This window comes from Gymnoscopelus braueri, assembly GCF_963280865.1.
Source record: "Gymnoscopelus braueri genome assembly, chromosome: 21".
In the NCBI taxonomy this organism is placed as follows: domain Eukaryota; kingdom Metazoa; phylum Chordata; class Actinopteri; order Myctophiformes; family Myctophidae; genus Gymnoscopelus; species Gymnoscopelus braueri.
In genome coordinates this window covers 24792180-24813946 of record NC_137623.1, presented here as the reverse complement: position 1 = coordinate 24813946, position 21767 = coordinate 24792180, and the positions used below count along the sequence as shown (strand labels likewise).

Genomic DNA, 21767 nt, shown 5'->3' with positions numbered 1-21767 from the left:
TGCATTTGAACCCTGATGGTGAGGGTCGCTCTAATCAAGCATCTCTGCACTACAAGTCCCGAAAGCATTGTTACGCACCTAAAGCGTCTCTTTGGTAACCATGGTAACAAACGTTGTTGCCCCTCCCCTCCCTCCGTAAAAGTTCTGTATTTCATACAGTGGTGGAAAAAGTACTCACATTTTTTACTTAAGTAAAAGTATCAATACCGCAATGTAGAAATACTCTGTTACAAGTAAAAGTCAGGAATTCAAAATTTAGTGAGGTAAAAGTACAAGTATTGGCATCAAAATGTACTTGAAGTACCAAAAGTAGAAAGTACTCATTATGTAGAATGTCCCATTTTACAAGTTTTCAAATGAATAAAATGAAAAAATATATATATTTTGAAAATTGACAGGCAACTTGTAGATCGGCTATTTTCAAATGGCCGAAATGTAAATAGGGCTCCGCTGAAGTGGTTAGCCTACTGTATGTTTTGTACTAATAATTAAAATCTACAAAGTAACTAGTAACTCAAGTTTTAAAATAATTAAAGTGGAGTAAAGGTAAAACATTTGCCTCTGAGATATAGTGGAGTAGAAGTAAAAGTATTGGAAATTGGAAATACTCCAGTAAAGTAAAAAAATACCTCAAAATAGTACAGTACTTGAGTAAATGTACTTAGTTACTTTACACCACTGATTTCATTAGATAATGAATTACACTAGTAATTGTTATATAGCAGCAGGCCGTTTTAGTTAAATAAACGGGATGACACGTGACACAAGAACAGCTGTTTTCGTTTCCAGGGGCAACAACACTGAGTGACGTCATATTTACGCGACACGCAGTTCATCTTCTACCAACAGCAGCACAGCAGGGTTTGAGCTGAAGGCAAGTGGAAAAGATATCAAAAGATATATTCTAAATATGCATTCTTAAAACATTATTATGATTATGTTACTTAATATGATTCCAAACCCTGAAAACGCCACAGTTTTGGTATCAAGAGTACACGAAGCATTATGCTTATAAGACATAAAGCACGTGATTGTGGAACTTAGCAACGTGGTGGCTAAATAAATACAAGCACTATTTGGGCTGTGCTGTGCATTCATTGTAACAGGACGTGTGACGTCATTGTAACATGATGAACATAACTGTAGCTGCAGTGGTGGACAAAGTACTCACACATTTTACTTAAGTAAAAGTATCAATACTGCAATGTAGAAATACTGTTACAAGTAATAGTCTGGTATTCAAAATGTACTTGAGTAAAAGTACAAAAGTAGTCATTATTCTGAAAGTCCCATTTCATAAGTTTATCATATGTATAAAATGTAAGATATACGTTCATTGCTGCTAGTGTTGATTATGTCTTGTTTATTATTGTATGTCTTTAAATGTCTTAATGAATTGAATACACAGGACCACAATGGAAACAAGCCTTTAGGGCTTTTTGTGTTATCCTTTTAGCATCATTGTAAAGCGTACCTCTGTACAATCTGCAAACTGTTAAATAAGTTATTCAATCAATCAATCAATCAATCAATATGTCTTGATGAATTGAATACATAGGTCCACAATGGAAACAAGCCCTGGTATCTGGGCTTTTTGTGTTACCCTTTTAGCATTATTGTATAACTGGTACCACTACCTCTTTACCTTTTGCAAACTGTTTATAAAGTATTCAATCAATCGATCAATCGGTGCTTGTGTTGCAGACAGCAGCAGGATGAAACTGGAACTGTCCCGTGTGATTCACGGTGGATGCCGGCTTGGTGTTCTGACGGGGCTCGGCAGGGCCGGGCAGCACTCTCTGGAGGTCCCTGGATGTTTACTGTACACACGCTGCGGGACAGTACCTCACCTCACACAGGACACCCTACACACCCTGACCAACCTGCCCTCTGTCACTCAGCTCACCCTGTCCACAATGTAAGCACCCCACCTCTCTCTCTCTGTCTCTCTCTCTGTCTGTCTGTCTGTCTGTGTGTGTGTGTGTGTGTGTGTGTGCCTCTCTCTCATGATGAGAGTAGGATGTGTCGTCTTAATAAGATGAGAACTTAACACAAACACATACTGTATTTGTAGTTTGCATGTAGGTAAAAATGCAATATGACAATGTCAAGTTAACTAGCTGACTATATATATCCTCCAAAAATGTCAATAATACCAATTGTTATTGTTGTTGTATTTTTAATCGTTGATTAGTCACCTTTACAACGAGGTATAACTCGTAAGGATCGTGCAACACCGATAAACGTGACCCATGTCCAGGCGCGAGTCACACACCTGTGACTGGCAGGTCGCTGAAAACGAGAGAGATTACCAACAGAAGCATATTGGTAATCGTTTAGCTGTGTTGCTCATTCCAACGATTGCACGTTAACAATAACAACGATATCAATTACAATACCAATTGGTATTACTGAAGGGGAGAAATAATCAACCGTAATTAAGTTGTGTGCTCTGTTGGGTGGAAACCTTATATGTTCAAAACTGTTACTTTTCAGGATTTAAATTCAAAAATAGCAAAAGTAGCAGATCTACAATCTTCGCGCCGCTGTAGGATGATGAAGTAGGGCATTAATTTACGACGACACTAAAAGTTAGAATATGGAGATAATATATAGACAATATATATATATACTCTCAAAATTCGCCCTCCCTGAAAAATGTGCCAGGAGCCACCACTGCATCTTATAATAAATGCACGGAACCTCTGTACGTATGTCCGTAGAATACATGATACTCTATGTGTTTAGCATCTATAGCATGTATTCTCATGTATGGCTGGGTCATTCTCCCTGACATTGTTAGTCTCTCTTTCCTCTCCTCAAGAGCAGAACACCAGGAAGTATTGGAGGAGTTCAAGAATGGATTCAGGACATTTTCAGGTAATGCAAGCACAAGCTCCATGATGATTTTTTGATTGATTCATATTTCTAATGAAATATTTTTTCTTTCTTACCAAGTACTGTAAATCACTAGAGGAGATATAATTTGAAAAATACAATACCAATCCATTGGTTGAACAAACATGCAAAAATAAACAAGACATACAACAGTGTTTGAATATTAACTAGGTTTGGGGTAGTTATGCTGAGCTCTATCCTTCTTATAGTGTATTTCTGTTGCTTTTGATGAACTGGCAATGTCGCATAATGTTTGATGCTTCCTAGCTTCATGGCATTTTATGTCTGTAGTTGGTTTTGGTACTTTGAAAAAGCTCTGGCTGTTTCTCAATAATTGTACATGTCGCAAACTACTGTCCCAATTAAACATTTTGTGTCTAGCCAGGAACAGTACAATGCCCAGATGTGAACTCGATCCGCCCTCTCTATCAGGGATGCATTGGTGGTGACTTGTGTAAACTTGGGAAAGCCAAATATCCCTGAATATAGCTTGAGGAGTTCAATGGACAGGTGGCGCCATCTTGAGAGGTGTTTTTTACTTTCAATGGGGTGACGTCACATTCTCTTTCTTCGCACCAACCAGTGGCAATAGCGGAGGAGAATACTCAAAAACAAATTTTCTAAATATTACTGGTGTTGTGTCACAAACTGTAGTTTTAAGATTTATTTTAATGCGAGAATGTAGTTGTTTAAGCCATTAAATCTGGGAAGCATTCTGTGTCATTTGAGATTTTAGCATTGGCTATTCAAAAATAGCAGATATACAAGCTCACAGTGCATCACTTCATGCCACGCTGCAAGCTTGTACATCTGCTATTTTTGAAAACTTTTGAAAAATCTTGAAACTCCCCCCAAAATATTGAATAATTTAGATTTTTTTTAACACAAATTTCTCTTCTGGGTGTCCCTGGCTCAAAACCTTTTCAGGTGGGGCGGGGTCGTTGGCCAAATACATATCATTTGGGGGTCCTTGGGACGAGAAAGTTTGAGAACTACTGATTTAGAAGGCATTTGTAGAATCGGCCGCAGGTCTTAATGGGTTAAATTCAAATCGTAGTAGTAGTTGTCTGTCCCAAAATATTACTCGGGTGCCTGGTCTCTTATCTGTGGCAATCCTTTTTTAGCTTACTTCCGTATTGACAAACGCTGTAAGGACAATGGAGCCACAAGGGGTGTAATAAAAAAAGACTATTAAAATGAATGTTACAGTATTACTTTAAAATTACTATTGGGTGGAGGTGGAAGGCATACAGTATAATGTATAATCGCTGAAGGAGGCGCTAGAGCAGGGGTGTCCAAACTGTTTTCAAAGGGGGCCATTTTTGAAGATATGAAAATAACTTAGGGCCGACTGCATCTCCTGCCATAATGAACCATAACAAAGTCACATACAAATGCACAATTTTAATTAACTACAGTGCAATATCATCAACAGTCCGTTGTTGGCAGTGTAGCCGAATGAAAGCCACTCATCTGTGGTGTGAACTAAAACCATTAAGTCCTTTTTTCAACCTTTTTACACTGAATTGCAATTATATTTACAGTTTGATGGTTTTGTTCAAATGGCATGTGTAGCCAAATGTAACCAGCTGTGAAAAGGTCTCTACAAAAATGAAAAACATCCTCTCTTTCACATCTTGAGAATGAAACGACACAAGGAACAAGATACACAAGGAACAAGATAAATATTGTGAAAATAGCAGATCTATAAGCTCACAACGCCTCGCAACGTGATGCGTTGTGAGCTTGTAGATCGGCTATTTTCAACATTTACTTATATTATTCGACAATTTGGCCAATGTTTTAACAGTTTTTATAGTATAGTTTTTTTTGTAATTATGCAGTAATGGTCCTTTTTTGTCACTTAAAGTTGTATTGCCTTTTTTGTTACACACACACACAAACATACCACATCAGAAAAAGACACGAAACCAAACAAACGAAAAGAGAACCATAACCAAACAATAAACGAAAATACAACCAACTGTTAAATTTCCAATTTGGAATCACATTACTACAATGTCACATCTTCATACTGTAGTAGTCTCTCTCCTCTGTATCAGATGGCCTTCCCACAAACCTTGTCTCTGTTAGAGTTTGTGTGTATTATCCATTTGATCCAGCTGTAATGGTATTTTGTCTTTTCTTTTCTTTTTCTTTTTTGGAGGTATTAAAAAGGTCTTAAATTGTCAATTCACTGTCATCTAGGGACCCCCACCACAGGTTGAGAACCACTGCGCTAGAGGAAAGGCCATGGGAGTCGGCAAAATCATTAGTGTTCATCCTGCAATCTTTGTCAATAGTGTGCGACTTGATTGAGTAGAAAATGTAGATTGTTGCATTTGGACCTTTTTAGTCTATTATGCTATCTTTCACTATTCTATTCTTTCTTCTCTTTAAATGCTCTTTATGCATTATGTAAAACACTTAGAATTGCCTTTTGTCTATGAAATGGTCTAAAATGTACCTTGCCATCAAAGCTCCTGCATAATTAATTTCAATTGTATTCAATTGTTTTATTATTCCTTTTTTATGTTTTGTGTAAAGCACTTTGAATTACCTTGTTAAGGGGGCGGGTGCATTGTTGTTGAAATGTGCTATACAAAATTACTTGCCTTGTCTTTTTACAGCGTCAGTATAATTATAGCATTGGAAATGTCACACATACAGTATTTAACAATTACAATCACTCTGGTGTATATGTTACAGGGAAAATGGCATTCCAGGGAAATTGAAAGGGGTACGCTTGTTTTCATGCCCCTCATGCAATTCTGTAGAATCAACGCTAGAGGGCAATGCAAGCCAGACATGAGCCCCACACCACACACGCACGCATGCACAAACCAGCACGCAAACACGCATGCGCACACGCGCGCGTGTACACACACACATACACACACACACACACACACACACACACACACACACACACACACACACACACACACTCCAGGGGGCGGGCCTGGCGGGCTATGTTAGTGCAGTGAGTGGCACTTGGGGCAAACGCAGTCCCCACACAACATCATTTACGATTCTGTGCCTATCGGTACATAACTCGGACGGCGCTTAAGTCGACTAGCAGACCATCGGCCGGTCGTCGCGGGCACTCGCGCCTAGAGGCGCTCGGGCGCGACTCCTCGGCCTCAAGGTCTGCTAAGTCGGAGCGCCTTCCGTCATGGTCCAAAACTATACTTTATCAGCGAAAAAAAAGTAGTCCGCGGTTGTTTGAAAAAGTAATGTCCCAAGCTGGAGTCAAACCCCGGCTCCCAGTGGTAGTGGGTGGGGAGTCCAATGATTATCGAAGTGCGCCACTGAGGCTTGTACTAGTGGTGCAAAGTAACAAAGTAGATTTACTCAAGTACAATTTTGAGGTATTCGTACTTTACTTGAGTATTTCTCTCATATTATCCATTTTATTTTCAGCGTTCCCCTAGCGTAGCTTCCTGGTTAGTATGTTGTTGTTGTGGTCGTCGTCCTCGCATCAAAGCCCCGCCTCGCAGCACCGCCCCGTGCCTATAAAACAAGCGCTCCCCTGTCAATTTCCCTGGAATGCCATTTTCCCTGTGACATATGTTCTAGTGTGTTTGTGCTGGTTAAATTGCAAAGACACAAGCGAATTACCCATAACCCATTAAGACCTGAGGCCGATTCGAACAGTTTTCTGTAAAATGTTGCTATATCAGTGGTGCTGGAACTTTTTCATGTTAAGGACCCCCGAAGTTATGTGTTTGGCCGCCGACCCCCACCTGAAAATGTTTTGTGTCAGGGACCCCCAGAAGCATAGATTCAAGTTAAAAATGTTTCCTTAGTTTAAATATATTTATACATTAAAAGATTTGCACAAATTGTCACGCTATTTTTTTTTTTATCGTGGCACAAAGTGACGTGCTATGAGCTTGTATATCTGCTATCTTTTATAAAGTATAAAATAATGCTTTTTAGCGCAAATCTAAAATTACACGCTTGCTTTCCCGCTCTTAATGCGTTAAAAACATCCATTTGCATAAGGAGCTCAACTCAAAACTAGTTATCCTTTGAGGATTATATATACAGTATACCCCAGACGCATGACCTCATTTACCTATGCTATAGTAACGTGTACCTCAAAGCCAGTATGCTGCCCCAGGCAACTAAAGTTGAAATTACAAATATAATTGCCATCCTGATCACTTCATCATGGACAACATTATTAAATTGTTGGCTCCAGGGGCTGTGGAGAGTGAGAGCAGTGATTGGCCAGTTGGAAATGTGAGGTGTTTGCTGCTGGGCTTTGTCTGGAGAATTAACTAAGAGTCCTTGAACTGCCTAGCTTAATCACCTCACTTTGTAAAGTCTATTTTCATACTATATAAACGTTTTTTATGTTGATTTGCTTGGCGAGTCATCTTTGCGTTTATTCTCTGTTGAAAGTATTTTCTTGTTTTCACACAGGTCTTCATGATACAGTGTTGTACTGCTCTCTCCATGACCCTGCAGCACAATGCCCTACAGGCCACACAACCAACAAGGTCAGGGGCCACCCCCCTACATATTCATCAACAGAGAGATGCACATAAACATGACCTTTTACCCAGTGGTGGAAAAAGTACTTGCATACTTTTACTTAAGTAAAAGTATCAATACTGCAATGTGGAAATGCCCTGTAAAAGTCTGGAATAAAAAATTTACTTGAGTAAAAGTACCAAAGTATTGGTATCAAAATGTACTTAAAGTACCAAAAGTAGAAAGTACTCATTATGCAGAATGTCCCATTTCACAAGTTTTCACAATTATAAAATGTATAAAAATCTTTTGAAAATAGCAGACTTACAAGCTCACGATGTGACGCATTGTGAGCTTGTAGATCGGCTATTTTCAAATGGCCGAAATGTATATAGGCCTGAAGTGGCTAATGTATGTTTTGTAATAATAATCAAGATCTACAAAGTAACTAAAGTTTTCAAATATTTGTAGTAGAGTAGAAGTAAAAGTACTTAAATTGGAAATACAAAAATACAAAATTTTACCTAAGTACAGTACTTGAGTAAATATACTTAGTTACGTTCCACCACTGCTTTTACCATTATATATACAGTATATATGAATGATGCATTTTTCATTGTGGTTGTCTGACATTGGATGTCTGAGATAATAATATAAAATTATACATCTCTGTTGTCAGACGGTGTCTGTGTGGGGGAGTGGGGGGCGGATAGAGCTGACGGTAGCCAAGTTCATGGCTCTCCAGAAGGCAGTGCTGCCGGATTGGTACCAGAGCATGGCAGACGGAGAGACCTGGCAGTGCAGTCCCTCTCGTAAAAGGGTCCGAAAGTCAGTGGACCGAACTCTAGCCCACCTGGACGAGTGTTTGCTGTTGCACCACAACATGCAGGTACACGCGACGAACCACTGGTCTCCCCAAGGGAGGTATTAGACTGTGTGATTATGTTTAGTGTATTTCTTATTTGTTTATTTGCACAATACAACAAAACAACATAGCCAGCAACAACATAAAAAAGCAGATTGTGCAGATGAGATAAGAGTTAATCTTATCTCAATTCACATTAAGAAATACTAAAAAGCAAGTCTTTTGCACACCTACAAAGGAGACAGGTGCGTAGAAGAAGATCATGCGAGGGCCCCAGCGTACTGAAAGCATTTGCTTAATATAATAAGATTTTTGAAACCTCAGGTGTTTCATGTTGCGTTAAGGTTGCTGTCTACGCTACGTTAATGTTCATTGTATTAACGTAAGCTTCAAGCAAGTAGCATGTCTATTGTTCACCACGTAATGTTACAGGCTAAGGTTACAGGCTTATTTGCTAACCAAAATGCTTAGAATTTGTATACTCCGCCGCGCCTCATTGTTTATGTGGCTTGTGCCCAAAAGAACGGATCTATAAGCTGTCGACACAACCATGACGCGGTGCGTTGATAGCTTGTAATGTTTTTTGGGGTGATATTTCTAAATGAGAGTCTGATAGGGAAGACATTGGTTTCCACCCTATATTGTGGAGATAACTGCTTTACCAAATAGCCTAAGCCTGAAGAACGAAGAAAGCCACTCACTTTTGAACAGTTTTCATAGCATGAGAACATACAGTAGAAGAGCAAGTCACCATAAAGTATTTTCTACTATCTAACTATCATTTAACCTTATGAAGTAAAGTTATGCTTATGTTGTGTACTTACTGTAGCCGCCGCTATTAGTCATTGAAAATGTTGATTGTCGGAGGCACGGTGGCGCAGTCGGTAGCGCTGTCGCCTCACAGCTAGAAGGTCCTGGGTTCGATTCCCGCCGGGGACGCTGTGGGCGCTGGGGGCGTGTCTTCTCCTCCGCGTCATCAGCGCCCATACCCTAGGTGGGGTCGGCGAAAGGGCCTACTCTGTGTGGAGTTTGCATGTTCTCCCCGTGTCTCCTAGGGTAGTTAATACCCTCACAAAAACATGTAGTAATCCTGGTCGCTATACCGCCTCCCCCATGACAGACGGGGCGCCTGATGGAGGGGAAGGGAACTGGTTGGAATAACGTGTTCCTTCCACGCGCTACGTCCAACCAGGGAAACTCCCCCCTGTCAGGTGACAAGAAGGTCAGTTGGCTCTCATGCCTGAAGGAAGCATGAGCTCGGCCCTGGCCTCCCTACTGTGGGGGACTGGTGTAGTGCTGGTGTAGGGCTGGTGTAGCGCCCAGGATCACTTAGGAAATTGGCACCGGGTGAAAAAAAATGGGTTACAAAAATCGCGGGATAAAAATTTTAGTAAAAAAAAAAGAAAATGTTGATTGTCCCACTTTCTATAATACAACAATTTATTATGAAAGAAAATGTAGTCATTAGATAAAAATGTACTATCGGCCAGACCTTATTGACAGTAGCTCAGCTTATGGACATAATGCTGGTTACTAGTATTAGTTTTTTCAAACCATTTAGTTTTTTTTAATTTTTTTTCAAACGTTTTTTCTGTCATTGCCTCTCGCCGCAATGACAGTTCTGTTACTGGCTACGTGCAGTTGCTCTCTCAACTCCATCAACTCGGTGCCAGACAAGCTAATACACAACAAATCGTTGATCTTTGTATGCTGGGTGTGGGTGTGAAAGAAGCAAATGCCACCCACCCACTAATGTCCCCTCACTTTTTCCCTCATGCCGGCGCCGTTGCCTTGAACCACTTAACCCCTGACTGACAGGTTGGTGCCTTGCATGGATTCCGCCGCCAACATTGTGTGAAAGCGTCTGTGTATGGGTGAATGTAATGCACAGTGTGAAAGGCGCTTTATAAATGCACCATTTATCTGACTGTAAACATGAAATGTGGCAAATGTCATTATTTAGCCATGGCTCGTGTTAACCGTCGATTCTATGTGCGTAGGATTTGTTAAAGTGAGTCATCGGGCACCTGTAAACAACATGAACCGTGGCCAATTTAATTATCTATCGATTCCCGTCGTTGCCAGGAGCTGCAGGGGGTGGAGGTGTTTGGAGTGGTGGAGGGAGGCGACATCCTGGAAGAGAGGTTGCGCTCAGCCAAGGAAACGGCTAAGAGGCCCGTAGCCGGTTTCTGCCTGGACGGGCTCCAGGCGGGCTCCATGGACCAGGCTCTAAGGAGCCAGCTCATCAGTGCCGTGACCAAGGAGCTACCGGAGGACAAACCCAGGTGGCCATTGTGTTTCACATGATGCTGTAGTGCTGAGGGAAACGCATCTCTGTCATTTTTCAGATTTCTTTGGCTATTCAAAAATAGCAGATATACAAGCTCCATAGCGTGGCACATGAGCTTGTAGATCTGCTATTTTTTTTGCTAATCTTTACAAATGTCTTCTAAATCCTAACAGTTTTTTGAAAAAAATTATGTTGTTATATCAGTGGTTCTCAAAACTCTTTCATGTCAATGTTTTTGGCAGCCGGTCCCCATCAAAATATGTTCGAGAATATATATGTATTCAAAGATTTGCACAAATGTTCAAGACTTTTCAAAAATAGCAGATCTGTGTGCCGCGCTATGAGCTTGTAGATCTGCTATTTTTGAATAGCCAAAGTATAAAATAATGGTTATAGCTCAAATCTAAAATGACACGGAATGCGTTCCTGGATTGAATGGGTTAATGGTTTTTGGGTTACTTTTTCTTTTGACACAGACAAACCGATACTTCTGATTATCATCACTTACTTAATCTAGGACACCTCTTCCTACTGTTTACAGTGCTGTATTCTGTCATTCTGCCGTTGTTTGCTTTCCGTGTAAGGAGCTGTAATTATTAAACACTAGAGGTTGCCTTGGTATTCATTAACAAAGGAGATAATGCATGCGCATCCAATCTCTCAGGTGCTGGATAAACAATGATCAACAGTCAAAAAATAAAAATAGAATCCGCACACACTGGTATCGCTGCTCCACTTAATTGTTTATTGCAGTTCTCAACATTTCTACACATGTTGAGAACGGCAATAAACAGTTAAGTGGAGCTGCCATACCAGTGTGTGTGGATTCTATTTTCTTGTCCTATGTTCTGTCCTCGACTCGATAATAATCTGATTCAGAGAACAGCTGTGTCCTTTACGGGGGACCAGCTCAGCCAATTAGGTATCCAATGGCTCGATCACACAGAGACACCCTTACAGTTCCGTTGTGCTCTTTGCCATGTGCACCACCCAACACCTCCCATTCATACTGCGTCGGAAGAACTATCATTATTCTCCTTCTCTGCTTGACCTAGACACTGCCAGAACGGACTTATTGGCCCCCTGTCGTTCCATCCTTTGATCCACACCTTCCTTGCCAACCATCACCTTTCTCCCATTATGGTGGCTAATTCCCCTGGAAGCCATGGCAACGCCCACCTTTCCACTTGGAAGCTATGACAACCGCCTTTGTTTTTCACACAAAGAATATCTCTCCCAGGAGTCTCCCAGTTCTCCCAGCCAGCGGTGGCATTTCAGTGGCATTTCGTTGGAGGACACTACTACCGTCCCTAACCCTTCTTCTGAAGGTGAAGGATAATCTCCGCTGGCCGTGACTCTGAGGATTGAGATTGAACCCTGAAGGAGCAAAGTACTCAGCATCCAGCTGCCCAGAGGCACCCTGCCGGCCTTATTGGGTTTAGTGCTGAGTCATGAATCTTGTCCGATCAGAGTCGCTGCTGGGTGTTCTGGCTGCTGTAAGATACAGAGGTTCCCTCTGGGCCGTGTAGGGTCATTATGGAATGGTAAATGGATTTGGCCTTGGTACCTACAGGCAGAGGGTCAGGGAGAGAGCCAATAAACTGGAACCCACTAGAAGGGAGAAAAATACACAATGTGAATTTTTGGAGTGACGCTATTGTCAATGTAAAGACGCAACAAAGAGCAATGTTTTATGTCTGCACACGAAGTGACGTGAATTGCGTTAGTTGAAAAAAATTCAAATTAAGTTGAAACGGAGAGACACCCATTGTTTGTGTGTGGGGCAAATATCGCTCTAGTAGAATTGCCACGTCTGGTGTGAATGCAACATACAATCCGCTTTTTATGAAGAAAAGACACTGCCTGGCCCTAGAGGGATCGTGCACTTTGTTTACATAACATAAGCTCTGAGTAATCGCTCTACATTCGTCGCTATTTTGGCCTAATATCCTGCAATGGTCATTTTATATAACAAGAGGAGATAAATTGAACTCGCTATGTCCTTTTTTTTGGGAGAGCAGAAGAGTACGGCCGACAACGGGGAAAATGGAGAACAGTACATCCATTATAGACCATAAGCTCGGACATGCAGCTTTGCGTTTGTCTACCATCGTGATTGGTCAGCTGATAAAAACTGGCCCACGTCCCTGAGCGCATTTCTCAAAACTATTCTCAACTTTTGAAAGTGCTCCGCTCGGCCAAAGAAAGCGCACTGACCAGCGCCTTTTGGTCATGCATGATTTCCTGTCATTGTATTTGTTTTTGTTTTTATGCCGTTTGATGCCTGTGCTTGCTGTGTGTTCTGTACGTAGACTGCTCCAGGGAGTTGGGAGGCCTGACGAGGTACTGGCATGTGCAGAAGCGGGGGTGGACCTGTTTGAGAGCTTCTTCCCGTTCCAGGTGACAGAGCGAGGCTGTGCTCTCTCGTTCGACTTCGACATCTCCTCAGACCCGGAGCGCGCAGGTACAGCGCCGACTACAGGTGTGGTGCATCGACGTGTTATGACATGACATGAAGTTCGGTGTTAGATCAACTCTTGACGTAGAACAGTTTGGTACTTTGTTCCAGTGTTCAAATTATAGTTATAAACATGGTCTTTAGGGCGGTAAGCAATAATGTTTATCTTCTGAGAAATTGATGAGTGTGCAAGTGAAGTTTGACACCCAAAAGTAGAACTAGTACATCTGGCGTTATGGAAAGGCACAAATTAAAAGGGACAACCCATCATAAGAACATATCTATGTATATAGGTGTATGTATACTATATATGCATTATGATTATGTGTACAATCTCAATATATAAAGTGTAGACCTCTAGTCTAGAGTATTGTTCAATGTACAGAGCTTGTCAGGAGAATGCAGATCAAATTCACATCATCTTCTACTCTGCACAATACCCCATTTAAACTCCTGTCAATCTCCCTTCACTGCTTACAGGCATACAAGTATATCTAATGCCACAATCCCTCATTTTGACACTGCAGAACCCATTTTTATGGAGAGAAATTGCTTTTCGGGCATTAATTTTGATAACTGCCTGAAGTTTTGTTGACGAAGCATTTCAGTTAAAGCACACAAGGAGCAATTTGACTTTTGTTGGAATTGAGAGCTTGATTGTAACTTATTTATCTTTATTTTTTCTTTTACACGCATGTTTTATCAAAGGAGACATTAGAATTTGGGTGCACTTCCTTGTTATTTTTCACATTGTTGCTCCGGTAATCAAGTGACCTTTCATGTAAAGCGCCATCTATGCCTAAAGCCAATGGGAATTGGTGCAGGTTTTTCTTTTTCTTTCTCGTTTGTTCTTAATGCCAAAATGTGAAAAACAACTGAAGTATCTCCTCCTGAGGGTCAGCGCCGTATGCAGAGAAAGACCCACCCATAGAAAGCTATGATTTCACCATGGAATTGTCTGACAAGGAAAATCTTTCTTCCAACAATGTGAATATACATAGATAGATTATACCTAGTGGAAAGCAGTGTGGTGTGAAACTCCATTCCTCATGGAACGGTATTGCTTTCTTCTTAGAAAAGTAAAGGGACTTCCCTACTGCTTGAGTAAACACTTTGAAACAGTGGTGTGTTCTAGTTTTTTTCGGAGGGTATACAATGTTATTCCCTCGCACACTCGCGACATGCGCGTTGTCACCAAATGAAATGGTTAGTAGAGGGTATACAATAAAAGAATATATATCTTGGACGGCATACTACGTATATAGCGTAACATGGTAGATACACTACTACCATGTTACAATTGTATCTGCCCTTGATCAAAGACCAAGAATGTACTGTATGCCTTTATGCGATAGTTAAGTGGAGAGAGTCGGGGAGTCATGCAGCAAAGGTCCACAGGGCCTGGGAATCGAACCCGGGACTCGCTGTCAGGTATCAGAGCCTATGCAGTACCTTAAAGTTGTACAATGCAGAATCACAAATAACGATTTTTAGCAACCTCTGCTGGTCACTACCGTCACTGCATACAATTTCCCTAGTCCTCGATTACCCAGAATTCCATTCGTTTTCACCGGAAGCCGGAAGCGTTTCAAAAAGCGATCTTTTAATTGTTTTATACTATCTACGGATCGTTTCTCTTAGCCAGTGGAGCATTAGTTACCATGAGCTGTGCTTTCTTTTTCTGTTCTTTTTCGATCTTCCAATCCTACATTATCTTAAAATCAGCGTGAGGTTCCTTTTTGTTAATAGTGCGGTAGTTCCTGGCCAAACAGGAAACCGTTGCGGTAGTTCCTGAGGACGTCGGCCACGACGTCATGACGTTGGCCAGGAACGTCATTTTCCCGGGAAAGTCCCCCCCGTACACGTTCAATAGAAAATATATAAATAAAAGGCTTCCGGGGGTGAAATTCACGGAGTGGGTGTCACTCGCAAAAGATATACAATTTAACTTTAGTTTTGTTGAAAACGTTACCTAGTATTACTTTAACTACTCAACTATTGCCGCCCCATATAACTGTCTCTGACAAACAAATCTGTCTGTATCCGTGCATAGTTGAAAGTCATGATTTAACTAACTATAATCTCTCGTAAACAATCCCTGATGTGGAACAACAAATATTCAATGTTTGAGTATGCTGGTAGTGTGTGAGGTGAGGTGTGCATGCTTAAAGTGGGGGTGGGGGAAGTATATTTTTCAACGGTAATTGCGAACGCGGGAGGAGGCGCGGCGAAGCCGCGCCTCCGACCAAGTGGAGCTTACTATGTAACCCTGCTCGGGTTGTGTCTCTGTATCTCTGTATCTCTGTGTCTCTGTGTGCAGCTCCTCTGAGATAAGTAAATGTCCAATTTAGACGTACCATACATCAAATGAAAGGTCTTTGAAAACTGAACACACCTGTCAAGGTTGCGTTTAAGCCCGCCCCTTCCCCCGGAAGCCACGCCCCGGAGAAGGCTCCTAAAAACTCCCCATTGAAACCCCATGTTAAATGAAAAGTGCCCGAATCGCTCCCAAACTTTTTCTACCCCCCCTAAGTGGGGGTCTACGAACAAATACATCGGGCTCGGATTTTGGCTCCGCCCCCCGGAAGTGGGTGAAACAGGCACTTCAAACACTTTGTTGAATTGTTCAAAAACATTCCAAGTTTTTTTTTTGGGAATTTGTATTTTTCTAAGATGCTCCTTTTAACGGAGATTTTTTGTACTTTGTACTTTTTTTAAAATATTTTTTTTCATTCTTTTTTTTTCTTTTTTTGCGTTCGCTTACCGCGTTCGCGCGTCTTACTTGTAGAATACTAATATGTGCCTAACAGCTAAGGGGTGTGTGTGTGTGTGTGTGTGTGTGTGTGTGTGTGTGTGTGTGTGTGTGTGTGTGTGTGTGTGTGTGTGTGTGTGTGTGTGTGTGTGTGTGTGTGTGTGTGTGTGTGTGTGTGTGTGTGTGTGTGTGTGTGTGTTCTAATATTTCCCGAATGTGTATGAATTAATTTGGTAAAGTGTCAGGATGACATTGCATTCTGTCTCGTGGGAAAGTGGAGATTTTACTAATTGCACGTTTTCCTTCTCTAATGGATATGAAACTAGAGGACAATTAGCTGACCCCAAGTTAATTATTGGGTGAGTACAAGCGAGTGTTACAACTTTTAACAGCGATGAGTCCCAGGAGGGCGTGGACGTGTTCCATGGCAGATGTAGGCTAGGCTTTATACAGTATACAGTTGTGTTATTGTGCACATACTGTAGTAATGTAATATCATTCGCTGCTCAATGTCAACTATGGAATTCAGCACGACTGCTTGCTCTTTGTTGTAGTCGAGAGAGAGAGCAAGAACAGAGAGAGAGAACACAGAGAGAAAGAGAAGAGAGGGGGAGGGAGAGAGAGAACGCAGAGAGAGGGGGGCAAACAGGTAGCTTTAGTAGTCAGTGTTTTGCTGTTTTTGCATCATTAGCTGTGCATTATTGTTTACTGACAGTGCATGTATTTGACCATGTGGTCTGTAGTGAAGATATTATTTATCTTGTATTATATTATATCCGTAGGACTGGTTTACTTCTTCTTGTGGAGGTTGTAAGGCTCAATCCCGTGGTTTGGAAGTTGAGTTCTTCTTCCTTGGCAGTCAATTATATGCTTGGTATCAAAGATATGGTGATATCTGATTAACTGATATGATCAAATACTTGTCCCCCGTGGCATAAATACGATGCATTCCGAATCTATTTCTGTTCGGTTCCAGTATTTATCTCTAGAGATGTGACATCATGCTGTGACGCCACGCTGGCGTTGGCCAAATTAGGCGATCTTCATGCTGGGCGTCGTATTCTTGGTCACAGCTTGGTCACAGCCGTCTGAATTTGGTGTTCAAATTCACCTCTTCTTTCATGGAATCTTCTTGATTTCCTCCTTACTGATGGCTAGTTGGCTGGTAACTCTGGGAGCCTGATCAAACGCGCTACGAGTCATGTATAGGTACGATCGTTCACTTGTACTACGGCTGCTCTCTGGTATTGACCACTTTGTATGTCCTTGGCAAAACTATCATTTTGACGCAAATGTCCACCACCAGCTGGCATGGTGGTGACCCCTGATTCACTTGCCTCGGGTGGTCAGTTCAAATAATTGAGTTGAAAGAAAGTCTACCGGTGAAATCAAATCAATGTAGAGTGAAAGTCGTTGCATCTATTTAATTGGAGGTAGCCATTAAAGCCTGCCCTAGACTCTGTTCGTTGTCCCCAGCAAAACAAGCAGAGAGAGGCATCATTATTAGTGTGCTATCTGGGAGGCAATGACAGTGCCCTCTGTGGCCTCCATTAGATTTTTATTTTTTTTAAGCTAAGAAAGTTATTTTTAAAGTCATGTGACAAAGTGAAGTTCTGATAATCAGTTCTGCTCAGGGACTGTGATGGAGTTCATTCGAGGTGAGAACAGAGCTGTACCAACCAGCAAACCCAGACGAGAGACTCCAATTTCCCCTCTTGGACCAATTAGAAGACCCTGTGGGGTGGAGACTAATCATCCTCTACACCGACACGATATGACGACCATATGCTAGCACACCTGCTACCCCTCTCACTTTGTTTTTTTCTGGTCACACTCCTCTTTTCCGTGCTCTCTCTTTTCACTCTTCCTTCTCGCCATCTTTTCCTGTTTTTTATTTATTCCGGTTGTTTTTTTATCTTTTTTCTTCTGTGATAAATGACTTGTGAGATGCTTTGGCTGGGCGGTCTTAGAACTTTTTCTCTGAACTCGGGCACCTCCAGATGTCCACATCGGAAAGGAGTACTGTATAGTAGCAGTAGTGGCTCAGAGCCTCTCTGCCTGATGACCAAAAAAAAAAAAAATGTTGGCTTTCCACGTGGGAAACCCGGGTTTGATTCTCGGGCGTTACATTGGTGTCGTGATCCGGAATTGGGTTTCCCGGTAGGGGGGAGGTCAAAAGGGGGGGTCAGTGTAGCAGTAGTGGCTCAGAGCCTGATGTCTGATGTAGGGCTTTCACGACTAGAGGTTTTTACTGGTCGACTAATTTGACCCAGTGGTAGTCGACAAAAAAATGAAAAAAAAAATGTTTTAACGCCATTACTATTATTATTATCTTCCTGCCTTTATTTTTATGCCATTTTAAGGTAAGCGCTTCTGGCACAGCAGCACATCAGCGTCTCCAAGGATCCTCAAAAGGGGGTTATTGCCCAATAATAGGCTATTATTGGGCATACTTTTGACCCCCTTTTGATAAAAATGAAGGCAGGAGGATAATAATAATAGTAATGGGCCATTACTATGGCATTAAAACAATGAAAAAAAAAAAAAAATCTATTCGACTAGTGGTAGGTCTACTAGTCGACTAGTTGGTGAAAGCCCTAGTCTGATGACCAAAGCAGCCTAATACAGTATGTGTCCCAGCGAAGGGAGAATCCTCCTTTGGGCTAGTGGTTAAGATGTTGGCTTTCCACGCGGGAGACCCGGGTTCGATTCTCGGGCGTTACATTAATAAACAAATAATAAACTCCCGCTTCGTCCACCGACTTAATTCTTACTTAAGTCTCTTGTACTCCCTTTAGTTTTGCCCTTTAACTTTAACTTTACATTCTGTCTATAGCAGTGGTTCTCAAAGTGGGGTCCCCAGCAAAATTTGTTATTATAGCATGACAATAATTTTAACCACTTTATCCATTTATACGTTGGCTATTCAAAAATAGCAGATATACAAGCTCACAGCGCGTCACTTCGTGCCACGCTGCGAGCTTGTACATCTGCTATTTTTTTTAACGTTTTTATCTCATCTTTGAAGTATCAAGAATCACAAATCTTCTCTTCTGGGGGTCTCTAGCAAAAAAAACTTTTTTAGCCAAATATTTATCAATTTGGGGGTCCTTGGCATGAAAACGTTTGAGAACCACTGGTCTACAGTGCCTCGTGCACTCCCCATCCTCTTCACTTTCTCATGTTTAACCCATTAAGACCTGAGGCCACTTCTAAAAAAAATCTAAATCCTAACAGTCTTTCTGAAAAAAAAATATGAAAAAATATTTTTCACGATTTTTCAAAAATAGCAGATCTACAAGCTCATAGCGCGGCACTCGGTGCCGTGCTATGAGCTTGTATATCTGCTATTTTTGAATAGCCAATTAATTCTAAAATGACACAGATGCGTTCAGGTCTTAATGGGTTAATTTACGCTTTGCCCTTTTTTGCACTCGTACTCATCTCCCATTCCCTTTTTACTGCCTTAGCACCAGCACTTAATGGCATTGTTCGATCTCCCCTTCATCTCCACTGCCATGTGTGTTGCTGTAGCCCAGTTTCTTTATTCATCGCTTCTCCCTCTTTCCTTCTCTTTTATGTCCTTACTCACCGCCGTGCCGTCTTTGTGTTTGACAACTCTTAAAGGACTACTTGACCCATTTCCATCCTACACTGTCTTCATATAACTGGTCCTCACTAATGCTCATTATAATATGGTACCATTTTTGTCTTCATGGTCTGTGTCTCAGAGGAGGGCTGTGAACAATTCCGAAATCTGCCTACCAGTGACATCATCTGGGACACAGCTAAAAATGGTACCAACATGAGCATTGGTGAGGACCAATTATTTGAAGATGGGTTGAAAATGGCTGAAAGGACACACAGCATTGTTTGTAATTGGGGTTGGGTTCTCTGAATGGGGTGTTTTTTTTTTTTTTAAGGTGTGATATCATTTAGGGTAAATATGTATTTTTAGCAGGGGGTGAGATTGTGCACAGTGTTTAGGGATTGTTGCATTGATGTGACTAATGCATTATGTTGGCAGTGCTGGAGCTGAATGAAGAGAGAGACACTGTAGGGGAGTCACAAGAGAATGGGGCTGTTAATGCTGAAGACCAAGCACAGCTGATAACTCCTTTTGAGATCAACCTGAAGGACAAGAGGTTTGTCGCCTTAATATATTCCTGGAGATTTGTTGTGATTTTTATTGTTGATATTATTCTATTGTTCTATCCTAACCTTTATTTCACTTCTGAAATACCAGCTCAAGATCTCTTGTTGACATTGTGTGGTTGCTCCCACCATTTCTTCGCTACTCATTCACAGTGACCCAAAACGTGTAATTTTCTGTTGACCTTTGAACTCCGTAACTGACACTGTCTCTGCCTCGCTTGTCTTTCTGTCCAGATACCGGGAGGACTTCAGGCCCCTGGTGGAAGGGTGTGGCTGCTACTGCTGCAGGAACCACAAGAGGGCGTATCTGCACCACCTCCTGGTGACCAATGAGCTCCTGGCAGGAGTGCTGCTCATGCTCCACAACACAGCCCACTACCACGCGTTCTTCAGGGCCCTGAGAGAGGCTCTGGCCACCGATAAACTGGACCTACTCAAGAAGAGGGTGCTGGGACAGAGGGGTGCGGACACAGCAGCTAAAGACTAGCACGAATAGTCCCATAGGGATTTCAGATGGAGAAACGGAGGGGGCGTGTTGGAGGAGAGAAAGAATGCTCCTCCTCTGAAGGTCAATGGACTACTGGACTCACTTGGCCAGAGGCTCAAACAAAGCACTGCCTTCCACTTCCAATTAAAGTTCAAGTTCAACTTGAGTGTTTTATTTGTATCGTTATCTATCTATACATTCCAGGGAACTCTGTTTGTCCTAGACATATCTTCAATTGTTCATTCAATCAACTTAACCCATGGCAGGTGTATTGTCGAGTGTGAAGTGGCTATCTTGCAAACCGCTCTCCAGAACGGGACCACTCCGTTGCAATCAAAAGGATGTACTCTGACTCTCTCTGGCTCTCTGTGAGAGCTGTTAAGCCAACCTGACGGCCTGCGGGGGGAAAAACTGGCCAGAGGTCATTCTGAGAAATTGAGTTGTTTGAGGTAAGGCCAATACATACAGTACAGTGCATACATATAAGCTAGGCTTCAGAGGAAAAGGTCAGGAGAGGAGGTGGGTGAAGGGTAACTAAGAAATAGCACAAACCTGTGCTATTTCTGTCTTGTGATTTCCATCCAGGTCGTTTCCTTGAACCTATCTTATTGATCCGAGGAAATGACGGGGAGACAGAATCCATGGCAGGTGAAGGACGGAGAATTAGAAGGGAGGAGTCACAGGAGAAAAGAGCGAGAGAGAGAGAGAGCGGGTGTTTGAGGGAGGATTCCATAGACAAAGGACTAGGAGGATGGTAGTGGGGTATAAATCATGACTGCGTCCTTCTGTGCCTGCTAACATGGTCTAGTTCCAGGTCAGCGGATGACTAATGTGACTCATTAACATACCAGTACGTCTAGAACAGCAGCACAGACCAGAGGGAGTGCAACCAGAACAAACAGAAAAGCCTTCCTGTGAAATGTGTTACCTAGTCACCGTGCACAGGTGACTCACCATGTATCCAGTGAGATTTCCTTTACGCTCCGTTTGTGCCTTTTTCCACAGAGACTGGTGGGCGCGATACCATTTAATGTGCCGTTCATGCTTTATTGATTTGTCCAATTTTAGGTTTCTGTCTTCAAGATTGATCATGCTTTTTGCTCCTGCTCGGTTTATCACTTCTAGTAAGAGTGAGCTGTCATGTGTAATAAATTGAAATGTTTGCTTTTTACCTGGTGAAGTTCTCTTTACTTGTGCAAGCATGCATGCACCCACGCACATACTGTACGTACATGAAGCAGACTTACATTGAGCAACTGAACTGACATATGATGGAAAACGTGTGTCGGATGAAAAGAGCTCACATTCCTCTTATCTAGTATGCATTCATACAGAGGTGATGGGCGGGGTTGTCCCTTCCTGTCTGAGAACAGATGAAGA

The 21767-nt window shown here is 41.9% G+C and overlaps 1 protein-coding gene across 3 annotated transcripts; it reads left to right on the top strand.

Moving 5' to 3' along the window:
- Positions 1-826: 826 nt before the first annotated feature.
- On the top strand, positions 827-21558 carry qtrt2 (queuine tRNA-ribosyltransferase accessory subunit 2). 3 transcript variants are annotated; one of them, XM_080417367.1, is made up of 9 exons: positions 827-878; positions 1709-1918; positions 2825-2880; positions 7330-7406; positions 8060-8269; positions 10331-10530; positions 12848-13017; positions 19773-19890; positions 20135-21558. In XM_080417367.1, the coding sequence occupies exons 2-9, from the start codon at positions 1716-1718 to the stop codon at positions 20385-20387; spliced, it is 1287 nt and encodes a 428-aa protein (XP_080273493.1). In that variant the 5' UTR covers positions 827-878; positions 1709-1715; the 3' UTR covers positions 20388-21558. The 3 variants fall into 3 exon arrangements, with proteins under 3 accessions (XP_080273493.1, XP_080273494.1, XP_080273492.1); XM_080417368.1 differs by lacking the exon at positions 827-878 and having other exon boundaries at positions 1706-1918; positions 12848-12999; XM_080417366.1 differs by lacking the exon at positions 827-878 and having other exon boundaries at positions 1706-1918.
- The last annotated feature ends 209 nt before the right edge of the window (positions 21559-21767 follow it).

Coding starts and splice junctions, on each gene's coding strand:
- qtrt2 (XM_080417367.1), top strand. CDS start 1,716: ATGAAACTGGAACTGTCCCGTGTGATTCACGGTGGATGCCGGCTTGGT. Junction 10,531..12,847: donor CTACCGGAGGACAAACCCAG/GTGGCCATTGTG, acceptor TTCTGTACGTAG/ACTGCTCCAGGGAGTTGGGA. Junction 19,891..20,134: donor ATCAACCTGAAGGACAAGAG/GTTTGTCGCCTT, acceptor CTTTCTGTCCAG/ATACCGGGAGGACTTCAGGC.